We start from the raw sequence: 25716 nt of genomic DNA on the forward strand, positions 1-25716 counted from the left end.
GGTCGGCGGGGAGGTGCGGGAGCCGCGGTGGAGGTTTCCAGCCCGGCCTGGCTCCTGCCGCTGCCGGGCTTGCCTTGGTGCTAGCGGCGCAGGGAAGCGTCCGGCTGGGCCTGTGTTCCGGCGGGGGCTGCGTTTGCTCACCCTTCGGGGTGGCTCTAGGCCTGGGCTGCTCCCAACAGCGGCTCCCGCTCGGCTGGGAGCAGGTGAGCGTGAATAAAAGTTCAAGAGGCGAGAGGAGAACATAAACAGCGGAAGGTACCGAGTCCAGGGGCGAGAAGGAATGCTGTAATACCTGGTACACGTAGCACGCGCTCAGGCACTTGGTTGTCATTTTCGCTGATGTTTTGTCGTTTTCGGTGAAGTTCGTTAAAGGCACTAAAAGGTGCGTCGAGGAAGACCATCATTTGGTGCTTCGTGTGTAAGACTGCAAGTCAGTAAATACAGCTTCAGCTGTGGCTCCGCTACCGACGTGGGGGTTGACCTTGGGCAAATCGCGGTGCCTCAGTTTCCCTGCCATTGGAAAGAAGAGAGCTGCATGAGAGCTAGTGGTTACTGTGTTATCTTATGGCCACGGGCACGTCCTCCCTCTGCATTGCTGAAAGCTCAGAATAATATGATGAAATATAAAGGTGGCGTATCTCGGAGGATACTGATGAAGGCACAGCATTGCACAGTACTTTTCCTCTCTGTGCTTTGTGAGCTGCAGATGATCAAGTCCTTTTCTTTTTTACTGGTGGAGCAGTCCAGATATAAAAGCCAGGGGCTTGAAATGACTTGTGCGGGGTTACGTGGTGTCAGTGCTGAACAAGGAATTAAGACCTGGGAATCCTGGCTCTCTGAAGCTGGTAGTAAATCCTGAGAGTTTCTGGAACCTCAGAAGAATGCCCGCAAACTTTAAGCGAGCAGTCTCCTCGATAAAGTGTCTGTCTGCGGCGGTTCTGAGTCACTAGTTGCTCAGTACTCCAGCTTTCCAGGCGGTGTACCAGAAAGGAGTGTAACAGAGCCTGCTGCTTGATCTGAACAGTGCGCTAATTTAAATGAATTTCTGCTAGACCTGACATCACAAATCTCCGAGCTTTCTGTCTCATTCCACCTCAAATTGGCATGTCGTGCTCGTTATGGATTCAGTGTTCTTGTCAGGAGGCACTGAAGTATTTATAACAAGGAGAGGTGGATGAGAGCAGTTATTAATGGAGGCTGAAATAGAGCTGGGCTTTATTCCTAGGTACCACTCCTCCTAGGACGAAAGAGTGCACGTGTTGTTCTTATGGATAATTCTCTTTTTTTAGATAAATACACTTTTGTTGGTGGTACTTCTACTTAATTTTGCTTTTCGGTCTCCCTTATCTTGCGCTGTTAGAACACGTTCCTGCTCAAAGTGCCCCCTTTTTTCCCTCCGATCGGGCCGGTTGTTAACGTTCACCTGTGTCTCTCTTTGTGCAGTTCCAGGGAGAAAAGGGAGTCACGAAAAATTCTGGAGCGTTACCGGTTTTCCTACTAGCTGGACTCTGTCATTTGGGGTGGTTGGTCTGATCCTGCCCCTCTATTGCATAAGTATTGTGGATGTTTTGTAGAAATGCATTTTGAACACAGTTTAATGTTGTATAAAAAGATGTTTTTCTGTTCCGGTTTTGTTTCCTCTAAATACCTCAGCTTCGCACTCCCTTTGGTCTTTCTTTCAGCTATGCTCATTTGCCTGGAAGAATTTTGCTACTGCATCATTAATCTGCCTTTATTTTCTGCTTTCCATTTGCATATGAAATAATTCCTTGTTCCTCTCGTTATGTCTTCATTTGAAGTCATTTCTGCATGGGGTGTGTTTTTGTTCCTTTTCTATCTGGAAATCTGCAAGGAAGGGTCACGAGAGACAGCAAGATCAGGGAAGTATGAAAGAGTCAGTTCACACCAACTGTTCAGATTAAGGGAATTACATGTCAAATAGGATGACAGTGGTCACTTGCGGTGATCTGTAAAGCTGGGCTTTGCCGTCGGGGACAGAGCTGAGTTATGAATGTATTTTAGAAGACTTAGCCTGTGTTGTGCTTTAGCAGCTTAAATTCCTAGAGCAGAAGAATCTGAAAACTTGCAGTGCTTTCACCATCTGTGCTTTTCACTCTTTTGTCCTATATTTAGCTTGGAAAAGAAAACAGATGAGGTGGTTTCGCTTTTTGGTTCTTCTGCACACACGGCTGCAGTACTGGGATGGCAGATTCTGCAGGGAGACTGTTTATAACCAGACATCAAACCGTTATAGCTGGGACAAAGGGCTCTCCCTACGAGCTGTCTGTAGCATCAGCTGCTTGCTGTGTGTCTGAACTTGAATCTGGTTTGAACTCCTCCGAGGCTGTACAACAAGAGGGGTACTTTGGTTGTGTTTACCAGTCTGTAATTATTCAAGGAAGCACATCTATTGCTTTAAAAGAAAAACAGTGATTTGCCTTTACCTCTTTCTGGTTTTGTTTGAAAGTACCCTCTTTTTATTGTCTCTTTTTTTTTTTTTTTTTGAAATAGTGCTCAGTGCAGCTGCAGTAGATACTTGATCTGAGAGTATTATAAAGGTGGTATTTATCCCCGTTTGGTAAACAGGGAAACTGAGGCAAGCCAAACTATCCCAACTTACTTAATATAACACTTTGGGATTTGAGTTCTCAGCACTGCAGTGGAAATCCTTATCAAAATTATTTTTATTTAATTTAATTGGGAAGCTTTTATCCACTGCTGCATCTGACAACTGCTTTGTGACATTTTCTTTTATTATAAGTGTTAAAACGTGAGCTTGTGGAGTAATAGGCCCTGATAGACCATCTAATTGCACACGTTACATGGTTTCCAGAGGAAATGCAACATGTAATCCCTCTGTTTGGAAGAAAAGAATAAAAGTTAGGTGGAGAAAATAATCAGGTAATAGCTTGGCTTGCTCCAGTTCCAAAGGGCTGATGTGAAAGAGCCACTGAGTCAGAAGCCTCTGAAAGAAGGAAAAGCTGGTGTCAGCAGAGGAGCTGGGGTGGGGTTTGGGAGCAGGTTTGAAGGCAGAGGGAGGAGGCCACGAGCGTATCTAGCTTTGACAGGAGCCCTGGAGAACCGCAGCTGAGGAGGAGCTTCAGGAATCTCTGAAAGTAGGGTGAGAAGGAAGCAGGGGAGAAATGAGAGAGAAAAGTTGGCTGAGGTAACGCCAGCGCTATCGCTGAGAAAATACAGAGGAAAACCGGCACGGGAAGTGAGACCTGTTTGCAGAGGGAAGAGCGCGGTGCTTCAGCCAGCAGTGCAGGCTGCTGGCCGAGTTGATAACAGATGCCTGCAACAGAAACAGAGGTGATACTGGGCTGGTGGTTGTGTCTTTGCTAGAACCATGATTGTAAACAGGGCCTGACGCTCGCAGAGACCCTTCGTTCCCGACTATATATGAAGTACTTGAGTGCCACTGGGATTTTTGCTCTGTTTTATCCCCGGTCTGCTACACTGGATTACTAGACACGTAGGATCTCAGCTGCTGTTTCATGTGTTGGTCGGGACAGTATCTGCAAGGTGCTATGTTGCTGAGGAGCAGGACTGGGAACTGTGGAAGGGATTAAGACAGGGTTTGTAGCGAGGTTTTCTGTGTCATCTTATACTGTGCTTTGCTTCTGTTGGTTGGTTTGTTTCCTCCTTTCCTGGGTTTTGGAGGGTGCTGAATGGCAGGTAATCTTTTGGACAGTGCAACCTTTCCAATGAAGGCTGAAGCCAAATTATCTTTAGCAGGTGCAAGGCTGCACAGCCAGGTTTATCGATCGTGCCGTCAGTTGTCACTTCTCCATCCCGCTGTCATACAGAGGAAGACGAGGCATGGCAGAAGTTGGCAGAACTGTCTTTCATAGCGCAGTATTGGAGCCGCCTTTCTGGATAAATAAGACGGGCTTTAGAAACAGAATTAAAAAAAATCCTAGAAAATAAAACAATTGAGTAGCGTGTGCAGGATGTAACACTTTGACGCTTGTAGATGTAGGTCAAGCACGCAGCCGGGAGAAACAGCATCGTGTAACTCCTCTTAAATTGTACTGCATCTTAGTAGAGCCTTTCTTCTCAGTGGCCAGTGGTTTAGGCCATATATCCCTTTTTCCAGACGAGATTGCCTTGACTCCTCCCCTCTTTCACTTGCAATTGCACCCGGTCCTTGCAACAGATAAAACCACTGCTAGTAGATAAGTGAAAATATCAGGAAAGCCTGTAGTGTATCTTTAGTTTCTTCTAGATCAATTTAGCAGTTAGGAACACGTGGGTGTTGCAGAGTGTGCTGAGCTAGGAACACGTAGGCTTCTGTGGGCTGTTATTTCCTAACTTGGATGTAAGAATCTCAGAATCTTCCTGGCCCTAAAAATGCATTGGTATTACCCCTTCCAGGCAGTTGTGCTACTTCTGTGCCACATGCGAAGAATTCAGAGCTGGCTCCAAGACCAAGAACTGCTCTCTGTCACATGAGCCCTGCCTGTTCTGTAGCATTACTGGATGAGCTCTTCAGCTAGTCTTGGAGCTGTTTGTGCCTCTGTGCTCGAAAGTGTGTGATCTCCTTGCCTGCCCTCTGTCTACCCCCCACCATCAAAGACATGCTCTCAGGCTAAGACAGGACAAAGAAAAGCCATTGTAGCTGATGGTCATCCTGCTGTTTGGTGCTGGTTTGGACCTCAGACTCTCTCAGATCAGGATGGCAGAAGCGAGATGTGTTATCCCGAGGAGACCCATCCTTCTCCTCGGAAAAGATGTGAGGACGAGAGGCAGAAGCGGTGGTTCTTCAGCCAAGAAAATGGGGTTCAGTCTCTGCCATTCAGGAATCGTTGAGGTGGGCTCTGTGGCTTGCACTGGGCAGAAGGTCAGATCGTGTTATCAGATATGCATTATTTGCCCAACGTGCAGGGGTGGGGAATTCCCTAAGTCCAATGAGCACTTCTTTCCCCTCAGTGCTTAGATTTCTTGGCTAAATGCTGCAGTCTGGAAATCACTGTAAGAAAATACAGTCTGAATTCTCTGGTCTGTTTACCTCTCGCTTATCCTGGAGTGTTTTGCAGCATCGCTGCGTGCTCGAATGCTGAGATGCAGCTGTGCCCTTGCGGTGACAGTCAAAGTGATGGCACACTCAGTAAAATGTGTTGGAAACCCTCTGATTTAGAAACACCTGCCGTCAGTATAAGGTGTGTGCTTACCGCTTAACCCTTCAGGTTTCTCCAAGTTTCCTGGCCTTGATTCTAAATTAACCGGAAGAAATTTAAAGAGCATGGTCAGTAGGGAGGAAAGCAAGGAAATTGCATCTGGGAATGGCCTGAAGAAGCTACACAATCGTGGAATGATTTAGGCAGAAGAGACCTCTGGAGAACCTTTGCCTGGGACAGAGTCTCTTTGCTAGAATTGAGACCAACATTGCAACTTTGGCTTTAGCTGCTTTAATATCCTCCTTCAGTGATCAGGGAAATTTCTACCACTGAAGATGATAATTTGCCGAAAATAGCTGTTGCAGCTATGGGAAATACATGAAACCACAAAGCTGCTAGCAGTTAAAAATTGATGATAAAAAAGCCATTACTTTTCCATCTGCAAAGCATTCTGTTCCTGCTTTTCAGTGCATTCTGTTCAGCCAGGTAATAATGTCTTCGGTGCCCAAGTGCCACAAAGCACACAAGTTGGAATCCAAAGCATGAAGGCTTGAAAAACAAACCTGGTAGCTAAAACCCAAAATAACTCCTTCCCGCAGCCAGCACCCGGACAAACAACAGCAGAGAATAGCAGAGGAGGGATGTGGTTGTGTTCTCTGCAAGGGGCTTGCACGCGTTTTGGCATAGCTGAAGAGGGCTTGAGCAACGCAAGAATGTGACAGAGAGCAGGTAACCCAGGTGTGGATAACCTCCCTGAACTTTTAAGTCCTACATCTTGGTCTTCACGTGGCTGAGAGCGGCAGGACACGTGTCTCAAAAGGTGGGAGGGTTTGGGGACAGATGGGAGATGCCCGCAGCTCGCCCACCGCGGGGCTGTGTTGGGTAGGGCACCCGACTGGGTCTGGAGGGCAGTTGGCAGTGTGGTGCTTGGCGTGCCTGTGGGGAAGTCACTTAATCATTTGGTGTCATAGTTTCCCCAGTGGTTAAGTAGAGATAATACTAACGAGCCAGTTTGTACATTGCTCTGAAAATAGCCTGGGGAACACTGGCAAATAGAAGCAGTTTTGGGAATGGGGTGGAAACAGTTTGTAGCAGAAAACTCTGAGCCAATTTCTAAAAAAGAAGCTTTGTCATGTCTCCTTCCCAGCAGTGGCGGCTGTTTTGCAGGCCATCAGGCAGAGCTCCTGAGGTATCCAGCATTGAACCACCGGTAATAAGTTTGTCTCTTAAGTTCTTCCATGCTGTGTCTAGCAAAGCATTTAAGGCCGGATGCAAACCCTGTGATGTTGTAATTTGGAAATTTCTTATTTTCCTAGTACATTTTGATGGCTTTTTTACTCTTTAAAATTTTAATATTGAGGAATTCTTGATGGAAAGAAGGAACCCCAGGCTATTATGGAGTAAAGTAATAAACAGCTACCACTTCTTTGTTCAAGACGTGGGTAGGGAAGGAGTGTGCACATGACAGGACGTGGCATTTTCCTTTCACAGAGAGTAATCTCTAAAATAAGCGTTGCTATGCTGCAGTTTACCAGAAGAACCAAATTGTCAGTTTTGCGAAGCGTGTGTCAGCTGCTGGATGCAAGGTGTTTCCAACCACTTCCACTCGGCTCGAGAGAGAAGCGTGTGCCGTATCTGGAATGCTAAATAGAATTTTGTTGCAGCAAAAATAAATTGCACTTCAGTAGCTCCGGAGGAAAATGTGGCTGGGTGTATCCTGACGTGAGCTGCTGGGTTTTGCAGAGCCTTGCGCTGGCTGCATGGAACCTCTCCACGCCACCACTGCTCTTCAGACTAAGCAATGGGTCAGGAGAAGGGGCTGTTAAATACGACTCCTCTCCCCTTGTCTTATTTCTTCTAGGCTCCTTGAGCTCTTATCTCCTCTGCAGCTGCTCAGTTGAGTCTGAATTTTGTAATAACCTGTTATTTTCTGCAGGTTGGAAACAAAAATGTGGATTGGATTGCAGGGTGAATAACTTCTTAAAATCTGAGAAGTGGGGCTTCTGACTAGTGCATTTATTTATATGTTTCTTCCTAGTTTTCTTTCATGTGTTATTATTTGCCTGAGGTTTAGTCTTGGGAAATTCCCTGGCAGCTGACGAGGGTTTGCGTTCCAGATTTTGGAGCAGGGGGCAGCTGGCATTTAAACTTTACTGAGCTTCCAGCCGATGAGCTAGAAATAGTAAAAGAGTTCCTCAGCGAGGTGGAGTTCAACCCCTGCCAAAAACGCAGCCTCTGTTCCTTTCAGATCAGTTTATGGCTTGCTTTACAGGTCTCCTAGTACCAAATTAGTTGACAGTGGGTGTGGTGCAAGAAGCGCACCTAGTCTGGAGCCTTTGCAGTTTTCAGTATTCAGAGTGCTTAAGAGTCATTTCTGTTTGGGACAAGAAAGTGTCCTCAGGGTCCCAGTACGTGGGGAGGCAGACTTCAGGGAGGAGTGAGCTGGCATTCATGCTTTGTGTAATAGTTCAGTCTCGTTCCTGATCTGTTTGGAAATGGTGATTTTCCTCTGCAAGTTTAACTTTGAATTGAATTTCTAAGTCTTTTACCTTAGCCGTGTTGTAGTGCAATAGGTAACTTGGAGCCGAGAGAGCTGATAACTCGTTTGTTTTGGGCCTAAAGATGTTTTGTGGCGCATGTGGAACTGCGTTTGGCTTTGGGTGGTTGAGTGGCCCAGCCTTTTATTCAATGTAGTTGAAGCTTGGAAAGACAGAAAGCTGATAATTTAAAGCCACCAGTGGCATGTGTATACAGGCACATCGAGGCACTTAAATCCACCCTGATAAGGAGCCTACCAGCATGGCGCAAAAGGCTTTCACCAGGTTACATGGTAACGTGTACAGAGTTTGTTGTGTAGCTTAAGTAGGGCAAAGTCATCAGGCTTATTGCATTGGGACCTCTTTGTCCTCACGGGAAAATACCATTGCCTACCAGTATATCCAGGGTACACCAGTACTGTACGCAGTGAGGAGCTGGAGTTACGGAGATGATTTTCATTAGTAATATGTGGTGCTTTCCGTCTTCTAAACAATTCCCTTAAATTCTAAATGGTTTTTTACTAAGTTGGTATGATACCGACTAGATTAGTACTAGATACCATCTAATACTGTGCACAAATTAGTCTCGTCTTCTGCTAATTCAGCATGTCTCTTCCTTGTCTGCAACTCTGAAACTCTCAATCTTGAGTAGTACTGTGCTTGCTCTCCAGGCAGATTACTCCACAGTTACACCAAAAGCTTGAGTAAGTAAAATAGCTTTTCTTCCTGAAAGGGCTTTTGCTTCTTCTTCCTATGTGTCCTCAAGGCAGCTATTTCTTCCCTTTTTACAGAAGTTTTGATAGCTTGCCCAGTTTTATTTCCTCCAAAATTATTTTTCACTTCGTTCTCAGACACGTGTCTTGCAGTTAAAGCTTTTGCTGCTGTCTTCTTTGAAAGTTTTCCTGTATTTGGAAGTTGCCAATCTTTTCTTGTACTAGTCATGAACCTTTTTTCCAAGTAAACCATGCCCTTTGGCTCCTGAGATAAGAAGGTTTAATTTGAGGGGACATGTCCTATCACAGAGATTTTTGGATTGTAGAAGGTCTTCCCAAGGAAGATGGAAATCCCATAAAATGGCCTGTCCAAAACCTAACCAGACAAGGCTCTGGGAAAGATTTTGGGTAAGGAGCAAATCTCCATTGGCCAGAATATAGATGTTTGGTTTTTTTTTTCCCACGTCTAATTTCTGTCCTTCTCACATAGCTGCTTAGATTACGTATTTGTTTTCCAAATTAAAGCAGAAAATCTTCATCTCTTTCCTTGCTGTTACCCTTACGAAGGCAAGAACCTTGTCTGCAGCAGTTTCCCTGAGGCCCTTAATATTGCTTGTCTGTTTTCAGATTGCAGCTGACAAGTTACCCCTTTCCTGGCTTACTCGTGTTTTGAGTATTTTTCCATCTGCTATCTGCAACTGTGGCTAGAATTGCAAGCCGTACAGTTACTTGCTTCTGCCAATAGATGATGCTTGTCATTAAGTAAAATCAAGGTCACTGGTGTACCGCTAATTAGTTCTCACATGTAATGACCATAGTAACAAAGATATTAATAGAAATAAATGTGTTTAGCTGTAGGTAGTGATTGCATACAATAGACAACGATTACTGAGTAACTGCAGGAGATGAGGCAGAACATCTAGTTTCAGCGTTACGAAGCTACTGACGAGAGGGTTCCTGTACCACGTGGCAGCAAGGTAATGAGAGAGATGGATCTGAAGAGAAGTTTAATGACTTCAGACATCTTCACCTGACATTGTTTGTCTATGCATTTGCTCAGTTGGCGGCAGTGTGGCCAGACAGCTACAAATGTGAACATAAATTTATTATTTATGATTATAGCCTGGCTTCAGGCCAGCAGTCAGATTTGGCCAAACTCCCTCTTGCAATCAGGGAGTTTGTGGCCTCTGGATATGCAAGCTGATGAATCAGGCAATCGTTCTTTTAGTAGTGACATAATTTTTTGATGTATCTTCAAGTTGATGATTGAGCAAATAGATTGACACTCCTGTGCCTTCCCCATCTAAAACATGAAATGAGGCTTCAAAGCAAATGAAATCATGATCTCAGAAACTGCTCAGGAAAGCTGAGGGTTTCTGTGAAGAACATCGTTCTTTTAGGTCAAATCCCAAGAAGGCGTTGAGGTTTAAATCATCAGAGTGGTGTTAGCTTCTGAAGGAGTGAGACCTTCAGTCTGAGATTAGGATAGCGCTATTAATGACTGTATGTCTGCTTCTTATGAGCATTGATTGAGAGCCCTAACGCTCGTGTCATCTAAAATGGAAAGAAACAGTGGGAAACAGACTGTAGTGAAAACTCTTCTCCGCAAACCACTGGGCTAAGAAAGAGGCTTGACCTAGCAGGGCTTCCCTCGCCATAGCTGTTAACGAGCTTCTGGTTTGTACTTCCCGTTGCCTTCATTGTGAATGCAGCGAGATGTTTCTAGTCACTTGAAGACTTTCTATGGATGCTGGTGGCTGCGATGGTCCATTTGGCTACTGTGCAGCAGATCAGCTTCTGGCTGGCAGACACTTCTGGAGACAAAATGTTGCTCACGGTATTGTTAGTGCGGATGCATGCGTGCTCGCCTAAGTGTACACAGATGCAAAATGCCCTTGTGACTCTGCAGTGACAATTCCATAGGAGATAGAAAAAGGGTTTCTGGTTTGACTTTTGTCATGGTAATCCTGGCAAGCTCAAAAGGAGTGCTGTCCTTTGAGTTTACTGGCTTAGTGCTATGTGACTTCTGTTAGAGTTGCAAAAAAAAAAAAAAAAGGCAAATATCCCACACTGTCAGTTTTCCTAATAGCTACCATTTTCATTCACTCTTCTCTAAGCCAGCAATCCATGCTGCCAAAAATGTTACTGTTGATGAGTATGAATGGAGCGAGTCTGCCAACAAATGTCTAAAATTGTCTGCTCTCACTGCTTTTTCCTTCCCCTGACAGTGACCAAAGCAGTTCCTTTCAAGAAGTAATGAAGATTTGGCATCTATGGACTCCTGAGTTCATAGGTCCCATCTAACATGCATTATCTGTATCAAAATGTCTTAAATTTGAAGATTATTCCGTTTAAAGATCTCGGATTCATTTACAGGGGGAGAAACTGAGAGTGAAGGACTTGGTAATAGGCATACCTTCAGGAATTTTGACTGGTTTAAAAGAGAGAATTTGTTTCTGTTCTAGATTTCTTTGTTTACAAAGCTTGCAGTTTCTGTGTCCCATCACTGGCGGGGTCTGTAATCTGTCCTTTGGGGGTGGAATGGTGCATTGTGGTGCACCTAGAATGCCTCATGAAAAGGATTCTTCGTGGAGTCTGGTAGTACTCATGGTGTTCTTACCTGTTCAACAGGATTTCTGTAGCCTTTCCCTGTAGATGATTACGAATAGTTACTTGTTTTTAGCTAGATCATGTTTCATACCACTCTGTCCACCAGTGTCCTGTTTCACAGCTTTAGCGTCCTTTCACTGCGTTATTGCTTTTTTGACACACGTACACATGAAATAAAAGTAATTCCCTGGTTTAGACATGTCCTTACATTTTGCTTCTGCATTACCAGCTGAAAGCAGCTTCCCCATCTAAGCATGCTTAGCCTGGGATGAGGATTTGAGACACCTGCGGTTTGATCCTTGCTTTACAAGTGTGAGAAAGCTGCTCTGTGCCTCGGCTTCTCCCCACCTGTAAGCTGATCATTACCCACAGCAGCCTGGGAGCTTAACAGTGCCAAGTGCTTTTTATTACCTACCTGTTCGGGCTGTAATTGTTTTATTCTTAGTATCTGATCCCAGGTAGACATGATTACAACAGCTTTCAACAGAGCTGGTTCACTAATGCAAGACAAGGTTGCTCATGTATTGCCTCTGGAGGTATTTGGTCTAATTTTCAGGAGTGTCTGAGACTGTGGGCGCTCACAGCGGGACTCCAAGCGCAAACCTTACAGACACTCAGCCTATCCCTGCATCTCCGCGCCAGTGGAGCAGCCGCTGTAGCACACTCTGGAATATGTTATTTCTTTGTACAGATGCTGAGAAGCAGCGTTGAACTTGGCCGCCTTCCTGGGTGTGTTTAAACAAGAAAGCCTCCGGTTAAAGGGAGTAACAATTTTAAAGTGAATGTGTCAGCCTGAGATGCTGGCAGGTGTGTTATAAACTTGGTCTATTAATCAGCTGTCAGGGTGTACCTTTGGCTCAGGGGAGGGAGGTGACAGCATGACACAGTAAATGTCTGACTCAGGCTTCTGTGGCAGCAGAAGACTCTACAGTGGCAGGGATCAAGGTTAAAAGCAGTAGTAGGCAAACTCGCAGCTGTTTGTGCCACCCTCCTCTTCCAGGAGTTGCTGGATCAGTAGTGTAGGGTTGACATCAGCGGCTCTTCACCATCCGTCAGACTTTCTCCTAACAAAACGCTGGCTTTGGAAAGGCACTTTTCCCCCAGGAAGCCCTGGGTTGACCGGCCAGCAGCTGCTCTGGCATCTCAGCCAGTTTTGTGCTACATCTCGTGCTCCTATGGTGGCCGCATCAGCTGCCATCTCAGCAGTGTTGCTCTGGTTCCTCCTCCCCTCCCCTCCCCTCTTCTAGCAATGACTTTGTTCAAGATGCCCTTTCTGCCTTTCACAGAGAAGTAGCCCACGCTGCTGGTGCAGGGAAAGGAGAGAGAATGGCAGCGTGTGACTAACTGCGAGCCTGATCTTGCTTACGCTGACAATAGGGTCTTTCTTTCTCTTCCGCTTTCTGGACCACTGTACAGAATTAGAATTAGCATGGAGGAATGCGTGGAATAAGCCCTGGCTTCAGCAGTGGGTAAGTTGTTTGGCAGGGAGTCTTCAACTTTGAATCCTGTGACACGCCGAGTGTCCTGGTGCGAGCTGCCTCGCGCCCTTGGTGGCGGCCCCTTCTGCACAGAAAGGTTGTTCAATGGAGACAGCCATCCCGGTGAGATATTGCTGACACGCAATAGAGCCTCTGTGGTCTAGTGCCCTCTGAGCTGGCTTTTCTGGTTCCTTAGGGGCCACGATGGTTTTAATGAAGGCAGAGGTTTTCAGATTTGCCCTGGAATACACTGCTTTTGAGCAGTCATGCTGAAATTCTTTCATCCGTTGCATTTAAATCTCAGACACATGAGGGATCTGAACATACTAGGCTGTATGCAAGGGAGGTGGAAACAACACAAGCCCTTGGGAGGAGGAATTGCAACCAGAGAGAGCAGCAGCTGCTGGCTGCCAAAAGGAGAAGAGGACGGGAGCTTGGGCTGGTCACTGGGGAGGGGAGTTAGGTTGCATGCTTGGACCTGCTGACCAAAGAGCAGGCTGGACTGCGAGACTAGTGTTTAAAGAGACAGCCATAGAAGTCATTTATTAATGATCTGTTACTTTCCTGTGTCAAAAACTTCAAAAAGAATCTAGATAACTAAACTCTTCACCACTGGTATGGCACTTCTGGGGGGGAGTAAAATTGCTGAACTGTTGCAGTTTGGCTTTCATTTTCATTGGTTTTGCCCTAGGACAATTTTGCTGGTTTCCAGGTTCCCGGTGCTTTGGAAGGAGTTTTCAGTTTCTCAAACTTGAATTTGATTTAAAACAAGAAACAAACAAAGTCCTTCAAATGTCAAAGCATAAAGACATTTTTTCTGGAGCAACCAACATGCCCTGGGTTTAAAAATGTCAGAAAGGGTTTAACAAAACAGCAAGCAGATTCTTATACTTAAAATAGCTCTCTTAAAGGCTCCTCTAGTCTCAGCAGCTTTGCTGGGGGTTGTTTTTAGAGTCTCCTCTTTCTTCTCTTGTAGGTTTACCAAGAATCTCTCTCCAGACAAAATCAACCTGAGCACGCTGAAAGGGCAGGGGCAGCTGACCAACCTGGAGCTGGATGAAGAGGTGCTGCAGAATGTGCTGGAGCTGCCCACCTGGCTTGCCATCACTCGGGTCTACTGTAACAAGGCATCTATCAGGGTGAGCAGAGGAGGCTGCGCTCACGTCCCCAGACGCAGCTGAGGCTTTCCAGTGGCAGCTTCTGTTTGTCACTCGGGAATTTCCGATGAAGAATCGTGGTGTGATTTGATCCACGCATCTCAAACCCTGTGCTTCAGATGTGAGATTTGCTAATTGAATGTATGAGATAGCCATAGCAGGTTTCACCAAAGGCCACCTTTGCCAAGCACTCCGCCCCTGATGGTGGCCGGCAGCAGATGGTGGAGGGTGCTGAGAGAAGCACAAGGAAAGTGTGCTGTGATCCTTCCTCACCTTCGGGTGATTTGTGGCAGAAGGACTTGTTCAGCCAGCAGTGAGGTCTTTGTAGTTAATAGCCACTGATGAATTTCCAGGTATTTGCCCAGATGCTTTCTGGACCCGCTTACTCATTTAACATCCAGAGCGTGCTATGGCAAAGAATCCGAGAGCTTAACTACATCTGCTTTTGCTTGTATCAAGCCTGCCTATACTAGTTTTAGTTGATAACTTCCTGCTGCTGTTACTTGAAGAAATAGCGAACAACCATTCCCTGTTCATCACCTCCTTGTCACTTAGGATTTTACAGACCTCTCTGGTCATTCCCTCCGATTTCCCTCCTATTTTGATAGCGGAGGAGTTTTCTGTGTCTTCCCTCATCCCCGCTGACTTTTTTTTTTAATGCTAAAGAAGTAACACAGACCTCCAACAGGAATAGGAAGCAGAGAGAAGTGGGAGTGCAGTTCTCTGAAAGCCTAATTATGCTGTGAGGTATTGTAAAAATAAATTGAGCTTACGAGTTGCATTTTGAACAATTAAGACTTAAGAAATGCGTGAATAGTGCATGTGAAAAGCTGCACTCTCTGCACTCAGTCAGCCTTTATGCCCACAGTTATCCATTTACATGCATAATCGCTGAAATTCTGCATGCGCTTGCAGTTGCACTTTTGCACGCTGGACTCCTCTTACAAATTCTTCCTCTTTGTGCTTTTTAGAGCAAAAATGGATTTTTATCAGTTGATATGAAATGCCAGATTGTTTAATCTCAGTTGGTACTAACCATAGTTGCATTACATGAATGCAAAAGTTTTTACTATATCGAAGAGACTTGCTGTAAGAGAAATGTGGTTCTACTCTGCCAAGTGACAGTAAAAATGAGCCTGTCTTGCTCATCTGATCTGCTCTGTTTTTGGAGTCAGATCTGCTTAATTTAGTAACAAACATTTGTTCTCTCTCCTACGAGAACTGCAGAATAAGTGTTGCTGTAAGAAAATAAAATGGATCTTTTTGGTTTGTGCAGCCTTCAAAAGAGTTACCTGACTTCCAGTAACAGCAGCAATTAATTATAAACTCTTTAAGGACAAGAACATTCTCCATAAAGCAATATGAAAAATCAGAATTTGACCTGCAGAATATCTATTACTTGTGATGGTATGTGAGATCCAAAAGCTAAGCTCAATTTATAGGTCGAGTGGCTGGAATGTCTTTTCACTTGTCTGTGTGAGCCTGTTTGACCTGGATTCGGCGAGACATGATGGAGAGTCACTGTAGTCATTTCTCAGAGAAGAACTTTGGGCTCAAATGGTTCCCTGCAATTTCTCAAACTTTCCAATGCGAAGATAACTGTTGTAACCTCAACTTTATTGTTTCAGATCCAGTGGACAAAGCTGAAAACACACCCAATCTGCCTGGTAATGTTTCCTCTCTTGTTCATCCCTTTTCTTCCTTTACTTGAGAGAAGTTTTGCAAAGGGAAACTGTGAAGTGCATACTCAAATTTTCATTTGACCTAAATCCTCTAGGCCCTTAGCACACAGGGGAAGGGGAGTTCTGAGAATAGTCCTGTTTGGCGATGAGTGACCTCCCATGAGGCCCACGTTTCACTGCAGGATGGAGCTGGGCAACCTTGTGCCTGGTTTTTGTTGTTAGTTTTTCCCCCACTTCTGGGGATTCAAATTACCCAACAATCCTGGCACTGATGGTGTGAGAGCTTTAACACATGAGACTCTTGGAGAGACAAGAGACTCCAGAGCTTGTTTATCCCTGCCCTAGAGTCTCAGACCTAAGGCTGGTAGGCTGAGCTGGAATCTTCGTCTTGTATTTATCGCTCCCATGTTCTGTCTTTACAGTACTTGGATAAAGTGGAGGTAGAGATGCGAACATGCGAAGAGCCTCGGCCACCCAACGGACAGTCTCCCATTGCTCTTGCTGCAGGTCAAAGGTCAGACCCTGAGCCCTGTGGTTTCTTTTTGACATGCTACTGGGGTATGGGTGGCCGTTGTTCTCGATGGTTAGCCATTGGCCTCTCTGCACTCAGGTTTAAGTGGTTCTAATATTACTTATAAACCTTGGAGTCTCTCTGTATGTGGTCTACACCTACCGGGCCTTTTATTGTAACAGGTGATGACTTTGAGGGATCTTCTCTTTGCAGTGAATATGGCTTTGCTGAAAAGGTCGTGGAGGGGATGTTCATTGTTGTCAATTCCATCACCATCAAGATTCACTCCAAGGCCTTTCATGCTTCTTTTGAGCTATGGCAGCTCCAAGGCTACAGTGTCAACCCAAATTGGCAACAGAGTGACTTGCGACTCACCCGCATTACTGATCCGCAGAGAGGAGAGGTAAAGGGTTGTCTTATGTTGCCTGTCATAACATGCACAGAAGAGTGGCACTTGTGCTACCCCTCTGGGATAATCAGGCTGTTGTCTGAATTCTCATACAGTGACGGTACGGAGCTTTGGTAAGCTTGCCTACCGTTTGCTGGAACAGGGTGGCTGAGAGCTGACTTGTGTTCAGGGCTTTCTCTGAGCTCTTCTAATCTGAGAGAATGGAACTGGAGAAGCTCTGAACGCCCTTGTGGTTTGTCTGGTTTTAAACTCAGTGAGAGAGGGTGGGTTAGATGTTACCTGGGGCATGATTTTGTTTTTGTACTGGGATGACAGAAGAAAAGTGCGTTGAATGATTTTCTGTGGCCTTGTTTCGTTCCACATCTTCTAAGCGTTTAGTTTAATCCTTCAAGTTGTTGAAAATCTCAGCATTTTCCCATTTTTCTCCTTCTGGGTAGGTTTTGACGTTCAAAGAGCTCACCTGGCAGACACTTCGGATAGAAGCAGATGCCACTGACAATGGCGATCAGGATCCAGTTACTACTCCTCTGAGACTCATTACCAACCAGGGGAGGATCCAGATCTCTCTCAAGAGAAGGGTGAGAGTTTCCTCCGTACTTTGCAGGATACAGTCTGGTGCAGTGATGATGCATATTTCCTCCCACGTTCCTCAGCAACCGTTCTTTTCCTTCACCAGTGTTGAGCCCAAGCTGCTATATCGCTCTGTGTTTTCTGTTGGAGACAGCTGTGTTCTTACTAAATGTCAAAGCAGTTTATTTCCCAGGGGAGGATAACATGTATGGAGCAAGCTTTTAAATCTGTTGGAACATCCCAAGGAGAGCTGTCATCTCTTTACCGGGAGATTAAAGCCTGGTAGCCTTATTTTTAGCTGTCAACGTAAATGTGATGATTAAAAAAAAAAAAAAATTAAACCATCTCTTTTTTTTTTTTTTAACCCAGTGAGCAATTTGCCTCCTAAAGAGGAGGTAGCTTTGATTACTTTCCTTCTCAGAGGAGGTACTGTGGACATCCACCAGACAAGTTAACTTCTCTCTCAGATGAGTTTCAGAGCAGCATCTCTTGTTTCTGCTACAGCTTCTGTGTATTATGAAGAATGTATGTATATGGTTGCAATTCTTAAAGCCCCTGACTCCTCCTTGCTGTTTCAGACCAAAGATTGCAATGTGATGGCATCTAAGCTGATGTTTCTGCTTGATGACCTGCTCTGGGTGCTGACAGACTCTCAGCTGAAAGCAATGATGAAATATGCAGAGTCTCTGAGTGAAGCCATGGAGAAGTCTGCACAGCAGAGGAAGAGCTTGGCACCAGAGTCTGTACAGGTGAGCGAGTCATGATTTGGATGTTGGTCTGCCAGGAAAAAGGAAAAGACAAGGTGAAAGAGACTGTTCCTGTTTGTGTGGCGTCTGGCCCTTGCTCACAGAGCATCTCCCTGATGGGAACTGGTAGGCTTACCTGGTGTCAGGTCAGCTTCGCGTGGATTGTGGGCTATTGTTGGGTAATGAAGTGACCAAAGGAGTTGGATTCATTGCCCATAAGCGCTAGAGGCTGTTCATACATAGTCACAGGCTAGATTCGGTCTGATGACGGGGTAAAAGTGGTGTTAAGTTGCCTGGCTTTCAGGATTTGGCTGGCACATGGAAAGTTGCAGAGGGTCCCAAGAGGATTTGATTTGGTAATAAGCAATAAATATGTTCTAGAAATAATCTTTTCTGTCTCTGACAATCTGCATAGGCGTGGGGAAGGGACTGGTATAATAAATGATGACATAAAACCGTAGTGAGCTGTGATGTTCAAGGGAAAACACTGGCATCCAATTTCACTGTTGTTGTTTGGGTTTCTTTTTTTTCTTCCTAATACTCTGGAGAGAGCTCTTGATTTTTGCAATTGTTCTTTGGTTCGCATATAGCTTAGCACTGTATGAGAACCTCAGAACAGCTGCTTCTGCCAGTAACCTTGAACTTCCCTTACCACTTTCTTTGTTTTCAAAATGCTGTGCTGAGTAATTGATGAATGTCACAGAATAAATACATAGGGCAGAGCACAGAAGATGTTTTCAGAGACAAGGATGAGGGGAAGAGGAATATCGCTGCTGGTGGTGGAAGCTCCGGGGAAGGCGGGCTATGCACATAGTGCAGTGAGATTACATAGAAGGATCAGGGATACTTAGCCCTTTTTGTCCAGGAGTCTTAAAGCGTGTTTCAAGATAAGTGAACAGTAGCTTGATGTAGAGGAGGCAGAAGCACAGAAAAAGAGTTTTGCTCATGAGAACCTAGGAAAGGATCCGGATTTCCGGACTCCCAATTCAATTTCTATAAATTGATGCCTTACAGTCTGGAAGATTGCATGAGTTGGTTTTAATTGCATTATAACCTCTCTCCTTCCCCCCCCCCCCCCCCCCCCCCCGGGGAAGCTTGTCTCTCTCTAATAGATCACACCGCCTGCTCCAAGTACCCAGCAGTCCTGGTCTCAGCCGTTTGGAGTCAGCCCAAATGCAAGTAGCATTGGTCAATACTTTGATAAGCATGACATGAAAGAGTCATCATACCACCTCCTCATCTCACGCTTGGATCTGCATATCTGCGATGACAGCCACACTCGAGAGTCAGGTAACTGTGAGAGCAGCATCAGGAGGACACTGCAGGAGGAAAACATTAATCCAGTCATCAATTTTCTCTCTTGAAGGAGGATTTTCCTTTTGAAAACAAAAGTGAGGCAAGTTGTTCAGGCTGATGGAGAGATCAGTTCTGTATGTCTGAACTAGGTATTGGAAAATTTTTCTTGGCTCTGTGGGACAAACATGAGAAAGTCCATCAGTGGACGTGGTTGCCAGTGACCTAGTTGAAGTGATAGAGGATATGCTCTAGGAACAATCTGGTATTGAGCAATGGGAATAAAGCGTGATTGTTCCACTCGGTGAGGAAATGTTTTGACAGTGTTCAGGACATTCACAGTAGCATAGCTACAAGGATTCTTTGCCACCTTTGACGGACCATTCCCCTGCCTACCACGTTCTTTTCAAGCAAGGCTTTGCTAACTAGTGTCTCTTTTACTCCTCGCTCCCTGCTACTGAGATGCACTTCTAAGTACTTTTTTCTCTTTTCAGGCAAATGTACCCCCCCTTTCTCTGCACAGCCATCTCTGATCCAAGTTGTACTGTCTGTTTCTACACATCTTCACTTTAACAAAGAAAAAAACCCCTCCTACCCATGTCCATCACTATTCCAGATATTTTTGGATTGGTCTGTGTATCACTGTCTCCTGAGCTGCTGTTATCAACATCTTAGCTCAGTTTTGTTGCCTTTATTTCACTGGCCCTACCAGCAGGTGTTGGAAACGCAAGTGCTGGTTATTGTAGTGGGAAGTGTAATTGATAGGGGCCTGGGAAACAATGGGGTCTTGCATTTTGGTATTTGAGATTCTAGGCTTGGTTCTTATGGTATGAATTGTTGGCCTGTTCCATTTAGTTGTCCTTTTCCTTGCCTAGGACGAGATTTTGATACAGCTTTCTAAGATGATACCCTAATACTGTCCATGGCGACAAACCTGTAGTGGCAATCAAAGCAATGTTGTTCTGCATTCTCCTGGATCAGGATGTGGATTGCAGAGCTGATCATGGTTTTCTTTGTTCTGTTTTCCACAGGCACTTTGAAGCATGGGATGCTGGGAGGTGCCATGCAGCTGACCTTCAGGAGGATGGCTTTTGACTATTACCCTTTCCACAGGGCAGGTAGGGGAGCATGTGGCCTCGCAACTTGAGAAGGGGGATAAAAAAGAATTGAAGAACAGTGATGCTATATGGCTTCAGGCAGGACTGGAAGAAAGTCTACACAAAGGACTTGGGACTTAAATCCTCCTGGGCAGGGTTAATCTAATTTACCTGTCAGTGGATGACTGACAAGTTTCTGGCAGCGCAGAGTACAAAGAGAGGAATAAGTTTATGTCTTTACAACAGACAGCAAGTTGAAACTTTGGATTCCGTTTCAGTTGCTTAAGCTCTGGATCTGATTCTTACATGTGCCTAATCAATTTGGAGGGGCTATAGGATGTATCCCAGGAGAAAATCTGTTTGTGGTTAATTGAAGAATCAGAAAAGCGACCTTGGCATTCTTCCCAACACCTGAATTTGGAACACTTGCTGGTAGGACCAGCTCTGTTGTGTGAAAGCCTGCACTTGTTTCACAAGCACTTAGTATGCTATGTATTGCGTATTCCAGATGTGGTATCTATAATAAAGAGGAACGCTGTACACATTTGCATACGTTTGAGGGGCACAGGAGGATTGTGCGTATCCAGGAACCTCATTTTAAAGCCAGGATGTTTGCTTTCATGCAGGAGATGCCTGCAAGCATTGGGTGAGGTACAGTGAAGCAATGGAAACACGAGGACAGTGGGCGAAGAAGTTGGTCAGTGAATTTCAAAGCAAGATTGAGAAGCTTTATGAAGAAATGGACCCTGCATTTGCCAGGACTCCGCTTTCCCCCTTCAAAAGGAAACCAGGTAATGGTATGTGATAAAACTCTTAGTAAAGCAGGAGATGGTAATAATTTTGCTCCATCCAGCAATATCTCTAGTTATCTCTCCCTGGTTTAGCAGGCTGATTTGTTGGTGCAGAAATCCATAGCACACTAAAAATCATAAATATAATGGCAAAGGGAAGTGGCTATCATACTGCAGTAACGCTGCAGCAAGAATGGACAGACTGCAGTGGTAACTTTTCTAGCTAATTTATTGTGTTTCTCCATAAGTGAGTGTATAAGGAGTAAATTAAATACTTAAAGCCTGGCTGAAGAATGTGTTCTCTTGAGCATGCTCATCTTTCACAGTGTTCTTCCTTCAAAAGTCCTAAGTTTGGGTTTTTTTCCCTGCCTATCTGTGCCCATCTGTTTCTAATTTTGGGGCTGTTAATTCTGCTCTGTAAGCACATGTGTTGGTATTGATGGTGAAGTTTGCTGCAAAGGAAAAGAGTAAAACCCTGCTGGTTCTGCTTTTCCATCCCCACAGATACTTCGTTGAGTCCTCATAGAAGTCCCTTAGAGAAAGGCCGTGTACCTCCCACAAGTTTGCCACGACTCCGGCACCCACCCTGGAACCGGCTTCGATCCAGCTGTGTGGTCGTTCGAGTGGATGACTTGGACGTTCACCAGGTAGGGATTTGAGCAGTGTCTGGAGATGATCGTGTCATTTTTAAAAAAAGAAATTTAATCTGATATGATTCAAATAACTCATGCAAATCTCATGTCATCCAAGACAATCAAAACTCTGCCCAGAGAACCCAAATACCGTTATGTTGCATGTAAAACTTTTAAACCAAGTATGAACTGCTGATAATTTTCATGTTCAGAGGAAATTGCATGCATAACCACAGAGTTTCTGGCACTCTGTGTCTGTTCACATCTAAACTTGCATCAAGCATTAGGCAGGCCCAGGGCAAAAGATTTCATGCATTTGAGAAGTTAGTGAGGATATGGATTTTTGACAGAGGAGGAGTAAGTCTTACCTCATGCTTTCTGACCCAGGACAGAAAGCATCCCTAGACTGGATCAGGCCCTACATCCATAGACCCTGTAACCATTGCAAGAGCATAATCAGTACCAGATACTATAATGGACTTACCAACATGCTGTTAATCTGGAAGAAAGCTATAATAGATTTCAGTTCTGTTTATTCACGTCGCCTAATTCTTACTGTCATGGCTCTTACTAGCAGTGACAAGAGACATAAAGAACGAAATTCCCTCAAAGGAGAGGAGTTGGCAATATTAGCAGGTAGAAAAAAAGTTTTATTTTTACTTGAAAGCAGAGTGTGTTTGATGTGTAAATGAGACGGATTGAATACGGGAGACTGCAGGGTTACTGGGACACTTTGTTTGCCAAATCTGAATTCTGCACAACTGCATACTATTGTGTTTTCAGGTTTCTACAGCTGGTCAACAAAGTAAGAAACCCTCCACCTTGCTTTCATGTAGTAGAAAATTCTTCAAACTTCCCGATCAGGTCTCTGCAATCCATATTGAATTCACAGAGTATTACTTCCCAGACAATCAGGACTTTCCAGGTAATACGCCAAGGTTAGCACCTTCTTTCATAAGTTTCTTAAAGAATCAGTCAACTCTTAATTCTTTGGGTGTGTTAACCCTGTTACTTATTCTCTGGGTGTCCATTTTTGTTTAGTTTTCTGATGTTTGCCTTTAATATTTTTTTTTTTTGCCTGTGGGAAAGTGGGATAGAGTTTGCCTGGTGTAGGGTGCTTTGCGTGCTCTGCAGCTGGCTTGATGTGAGACCTGGAACACCTTGTTTCTCTGGTGCACCACAGCTTCTCCCTTTCATCAAGAGATCTGTCTTCCAGTGGGTGTTGAAGCCCTCTGCTTTGGTGCTGTCAGTGCAGATTATGCACTGAGCTGCAGACCACTTGAAGTGCGTTTTCTGCTATTATTAATCTGTCTTGATTCTGTTTCATTCTAGTTCCATGCCCAAACCTGTACGTACAGCTGAATGGCCTGATGCTTACCCTGGATACAGCAAGCGTGTTCTGGATAAACCTCTTCTGTCTGGATCTTTATCGCAGCTTGGAGCAGTTCAAAGCCATCTATAAGCTGGAGGACTCAGGCAAACACGATGAGCATTTCGATGTTCGACTGGATGGCTTCCGGATGAAGGTACCATTCATTTCCTTCCTTTCCCGGTCTTCAGTGTTCTCTCCCTCCCTGTTGTGGAAGGAACATGGGGCCAGGACACAGCTGGAATCCAGAATGAGAAAACAAAACCTCTGCCTTTCTCTACCTTTCTTCTGTTTACCACTTGTGTTAGCTTTGTTTTGATCTATGGGCCATAAAACAGGTGCTTGAGTTCTAGTCCAGAACAGGCAGGCAAGTCAGTATTTACGAAAACAGTTTCAAGGAGAAATTGATGGTTCAAGTAGTTAAAAGCTGTTTTCTGGCCCTTGGAAACCACTCTGACTCTCACACCGTTCCTGATGGGCCTACGTCTGCTGCATTGACATCCTATGGTGTTTGTCATTGACTACCCTTGTTAGCAGTTTTGCCGGGAGGCTTAAAAGCCTGAAAGTGTAGTAGGTCCTTGCAGAGAAAGATCAAAGTAAACTTTGTAAGCTGAGCTGCTACTACATAAGCCATGGATGGTAAAAGAACCTGAAATAAAACTCAGTTTAAATTCCCTCATGTCTGATTCCTCTTCCCTGATTCGTGAATTTTATTTAATTTTTCAGATAGGGATAAACTGAGAGTCTAGTCCAGCTCTTGGGATTTTAGCAGAGACCAAGACTTCTCAATTGTTTAGATATATTCCACAGCTGACCTTCCATGTAAATGGCCAGGACAAGCCTCTATTAATTTCCCTTCTCACCGCTTCACTTGTAATGTCTTTCTCCTCCATGTAGGTTAACATCCCCGTGGAGAAGAAAGTCACTGACCATCAAGATCGTCCACAGACACTCTGCATTTACACATCAGAGATGACTGCCACCAACACCCGCCATGCTCCCTTCTGCAGCTGCCAGGACCTCCAGAGCCTCTTCCGTAAATTTGCCAGTTCAGAATTCTTCCACTCCAGCTACACTAAGTTTCCAAGGTCTCAGGACAATTTCAGCCTCCTCCACACCCTTTTCTTGCGCCATGCATATGAGGTGGATGATAGGCCTCAGAAGCATCCAGGCTTTCCCCAGCTACTACGCAAAACCTCTGCCTCTGAAGATCTGTGGTCTATGAATTTCACTGAGCTTTCCCTGGACTTTGAGGGGGCTGAAAGCTCAAAGGGCAGAGCCCTTAGCTTTATTGACCCTTTTCCCCTTTCCATTTGGGCCTGCCTTCCCAAGAGATGGGGGCAAGCTCAGATATCTAAACAACAGGCATTGGCTGCCTCTGAGTTGAAAATCAAGCCTTCTGCCAGCTTTAGCAATCACTCCAAGAATGATAACCTTTCCAGAGAACATGGGGTTTGTCAAAGATCAAAGACTGACCAGGATCTGAAGAACATCTACAAGGTCCCAGAGACAATGGATGTCTTGGGAGAATCTGACTGTGAAATTGATGATGGAGTAGATTATAAAGAGCTGGAAGCCTCTGCTGATATCCATGTGCTTGTGTCCTCATCTGTTCATGTCAAAGTTCGTCTCAACCACTACCAATACTTGGTGCTGCTCAGGATGAAAGAAGTTCTGCAAACACTACAGGAGCAGTTGGCCCAAGATACCCAGGAAGTGACTGGGTCTCCTTTAGATTCCATGTCTGCTTGTGTAGGAGTTATGTTCCACAGTGCTGAAGTGGCCCTACTCATGAACCCTGCACCAGGCTCTGTCTTGGAACCCAGGTCCCTTGACTCGGACACAACAAGCCTGATCGAGTCTGAGCTCTTGCCTTCAGACAGCAAGGAGGGGCTGGTGGCTGAAGAGAAGGAGCTGAAATCGGAGACCAGTTCGGAGAAGGGAGTATGCAGTACCTCAGCGGTCCCAGAGGACAGTGGGATTGAAAATACAGGTACCAGTGTAACCAGTGTACCGCTGGAGAGACTCCCAAGATCCGCAAGTGATGGAGCTCTGAGTACAGCTCCGCATAGTAAGAGCATAGAGGAGAAAGGTTTGATAGAGGAAGCACGTGAAGCTGTGGAAGCCCTGGCTACAGAAAGACCGGCAGAGGCCAGCAGCCATCCTCAGAGCCCTTCTGCCCTCCCTTCTAGCCCAACCTCAGACACGCAGCCCCTGGGGAGAGGAAACATCACTCTCAATGGCCAGGCAGAACTCATCCCTTTGAAGAACATAGAGGTGGAGTTGTCTAGTGCACTGCATATCACAAAGGATGCCACGAAGGAAGCTCTGCATGTGACTATGGACCTCACCAAAGAAGCCATGTCTATAACAAAAGACGCTCTGAGCCTGAGCCGGGAGAAAATGACCTCCACCATGCAGAAGATGCTCTCTCTCCCTCCAGCCAAGTGAGTGGGCCATCCTCCTGTGCTTCACGATAGCAGCAGCAGGGCTGCTGGGAAGGGGGGAAACGTAGGCCAGCTGTTCCCTTTCTTTCCATATCGTTTGGATTAGAGAATAGGTTAGATCTTCATCTCTTGGGGATGGTCTAAGTACACTACAGTCTGACTTGCAAGTGTTCAGAGTCCAGCCCAATATCTGTATAATCTGGAGGCTAAGCTGTTTGCCTTTATCACTTTTTTTTTTTGGTAGGGATTCTGTGCCCAAAGCAGAAGAGGGAGCAGTGACTCCAGGCGGGGGTGGCAGCAGCCGAATGCGTTTCTTTTCCATGAAGAGGACAGCATCCCAGCATTCCTTTGACGCCACATCTGTGGATGGGAGCGGCCCTGAGGATGGGCTCTCTGTGGACAGCGATGGCAGTGACGGCTTTGTGATGCTCACAGACTCTGGTAACAAGCGCTTGGCTTTATCCTCTCCCCCTCTCTTATTTCACCTCAGTGAACAGTTTTCTGCCATGGGCAACTGAGTCATGGTGTGTTCGTATGGAATTCACTTGTGCCAC

The 25716-nt window shown here is 45.3% G+C and overlaps 1 protein-coding gene across 1 annotated transcript in view; it reads left to right on the top strand.

Moving 5' to 3' along the window:
- The first annotated feature begins 6190 nt into the window (after positions 1 to 6190).
- The window catches only part of UHRF1BP1 (UHRF1 binding protein 1), a 28764-nt gene continuing 9238 nt past the window's right edge, over positions 6191 to 25716 (top strand). Inside the window, exons 1-15 of the mRNA XM_009327469.1 lie at positions 6191 to 6330; positions 13435 to 13597; positions 15244 to 15282; positions 15720 to 15811; positions 16022 to 16211; positions 16655 to 16795; positions 17366 to 17536; positions 18646 to 18823; positions 19858 to 19944; positions 20550 to 20714; positions 21219 to 21361; positions 22130 to 22271; positions 22679 to 22872; positions 23613 to 25162; positions 25407 to 25603. Coding sequence (XP_009325744.1) covers positions 6191 to 6330; positions 13435 to 13597; positions 15244 to 15282; positions 15720 to 15811; positions 16022 to 16211; positions 16655 to 16795; positions 17366 to 17536; positions 18646 to 18823; positions 19858 to 19944; positions 20550 to 20714; positions 21219 to 21361; positions 22130 to 22271; positions 22679 to 22872; positions 23613 to 25162; positions 25407 to 25603 — 3592 coding nt within the window. The remainder of the gene's footprint in view (positions 6331 to 13434; positions 13598 to 15243; positions 15283 to 15719; positions 15812 to 16021; positions 16212 to 16654; positions 16796 to 17365; positions 17537 to 18645; positions 18824 to 19857; positions 19945 to 20549; positions 20715 to 21218; positions 21362 to 22129; positions 22272 to 22678; positions 22873 to 23612; positions 25163 to 25406; positions 25604 to 25716) is intronic.

The sequence above is a fragment of the Pygoscelis adeliae genome, unplaced genomic scaffold, assembly GCF_000699105.1.
Source record: "Pygoscelis adeliae isolate BGI_AS28 unplaced genomic scaffold, ASM69910v1 Scaffold197, whole genome shotgun sequence".
Lineage (NCBI taxonomy): Eukaryota > Metazoa > Chordata > Aves > Sphenisciformes > Spheniscidae > Pygoscelis > Pygoscelis adeliae.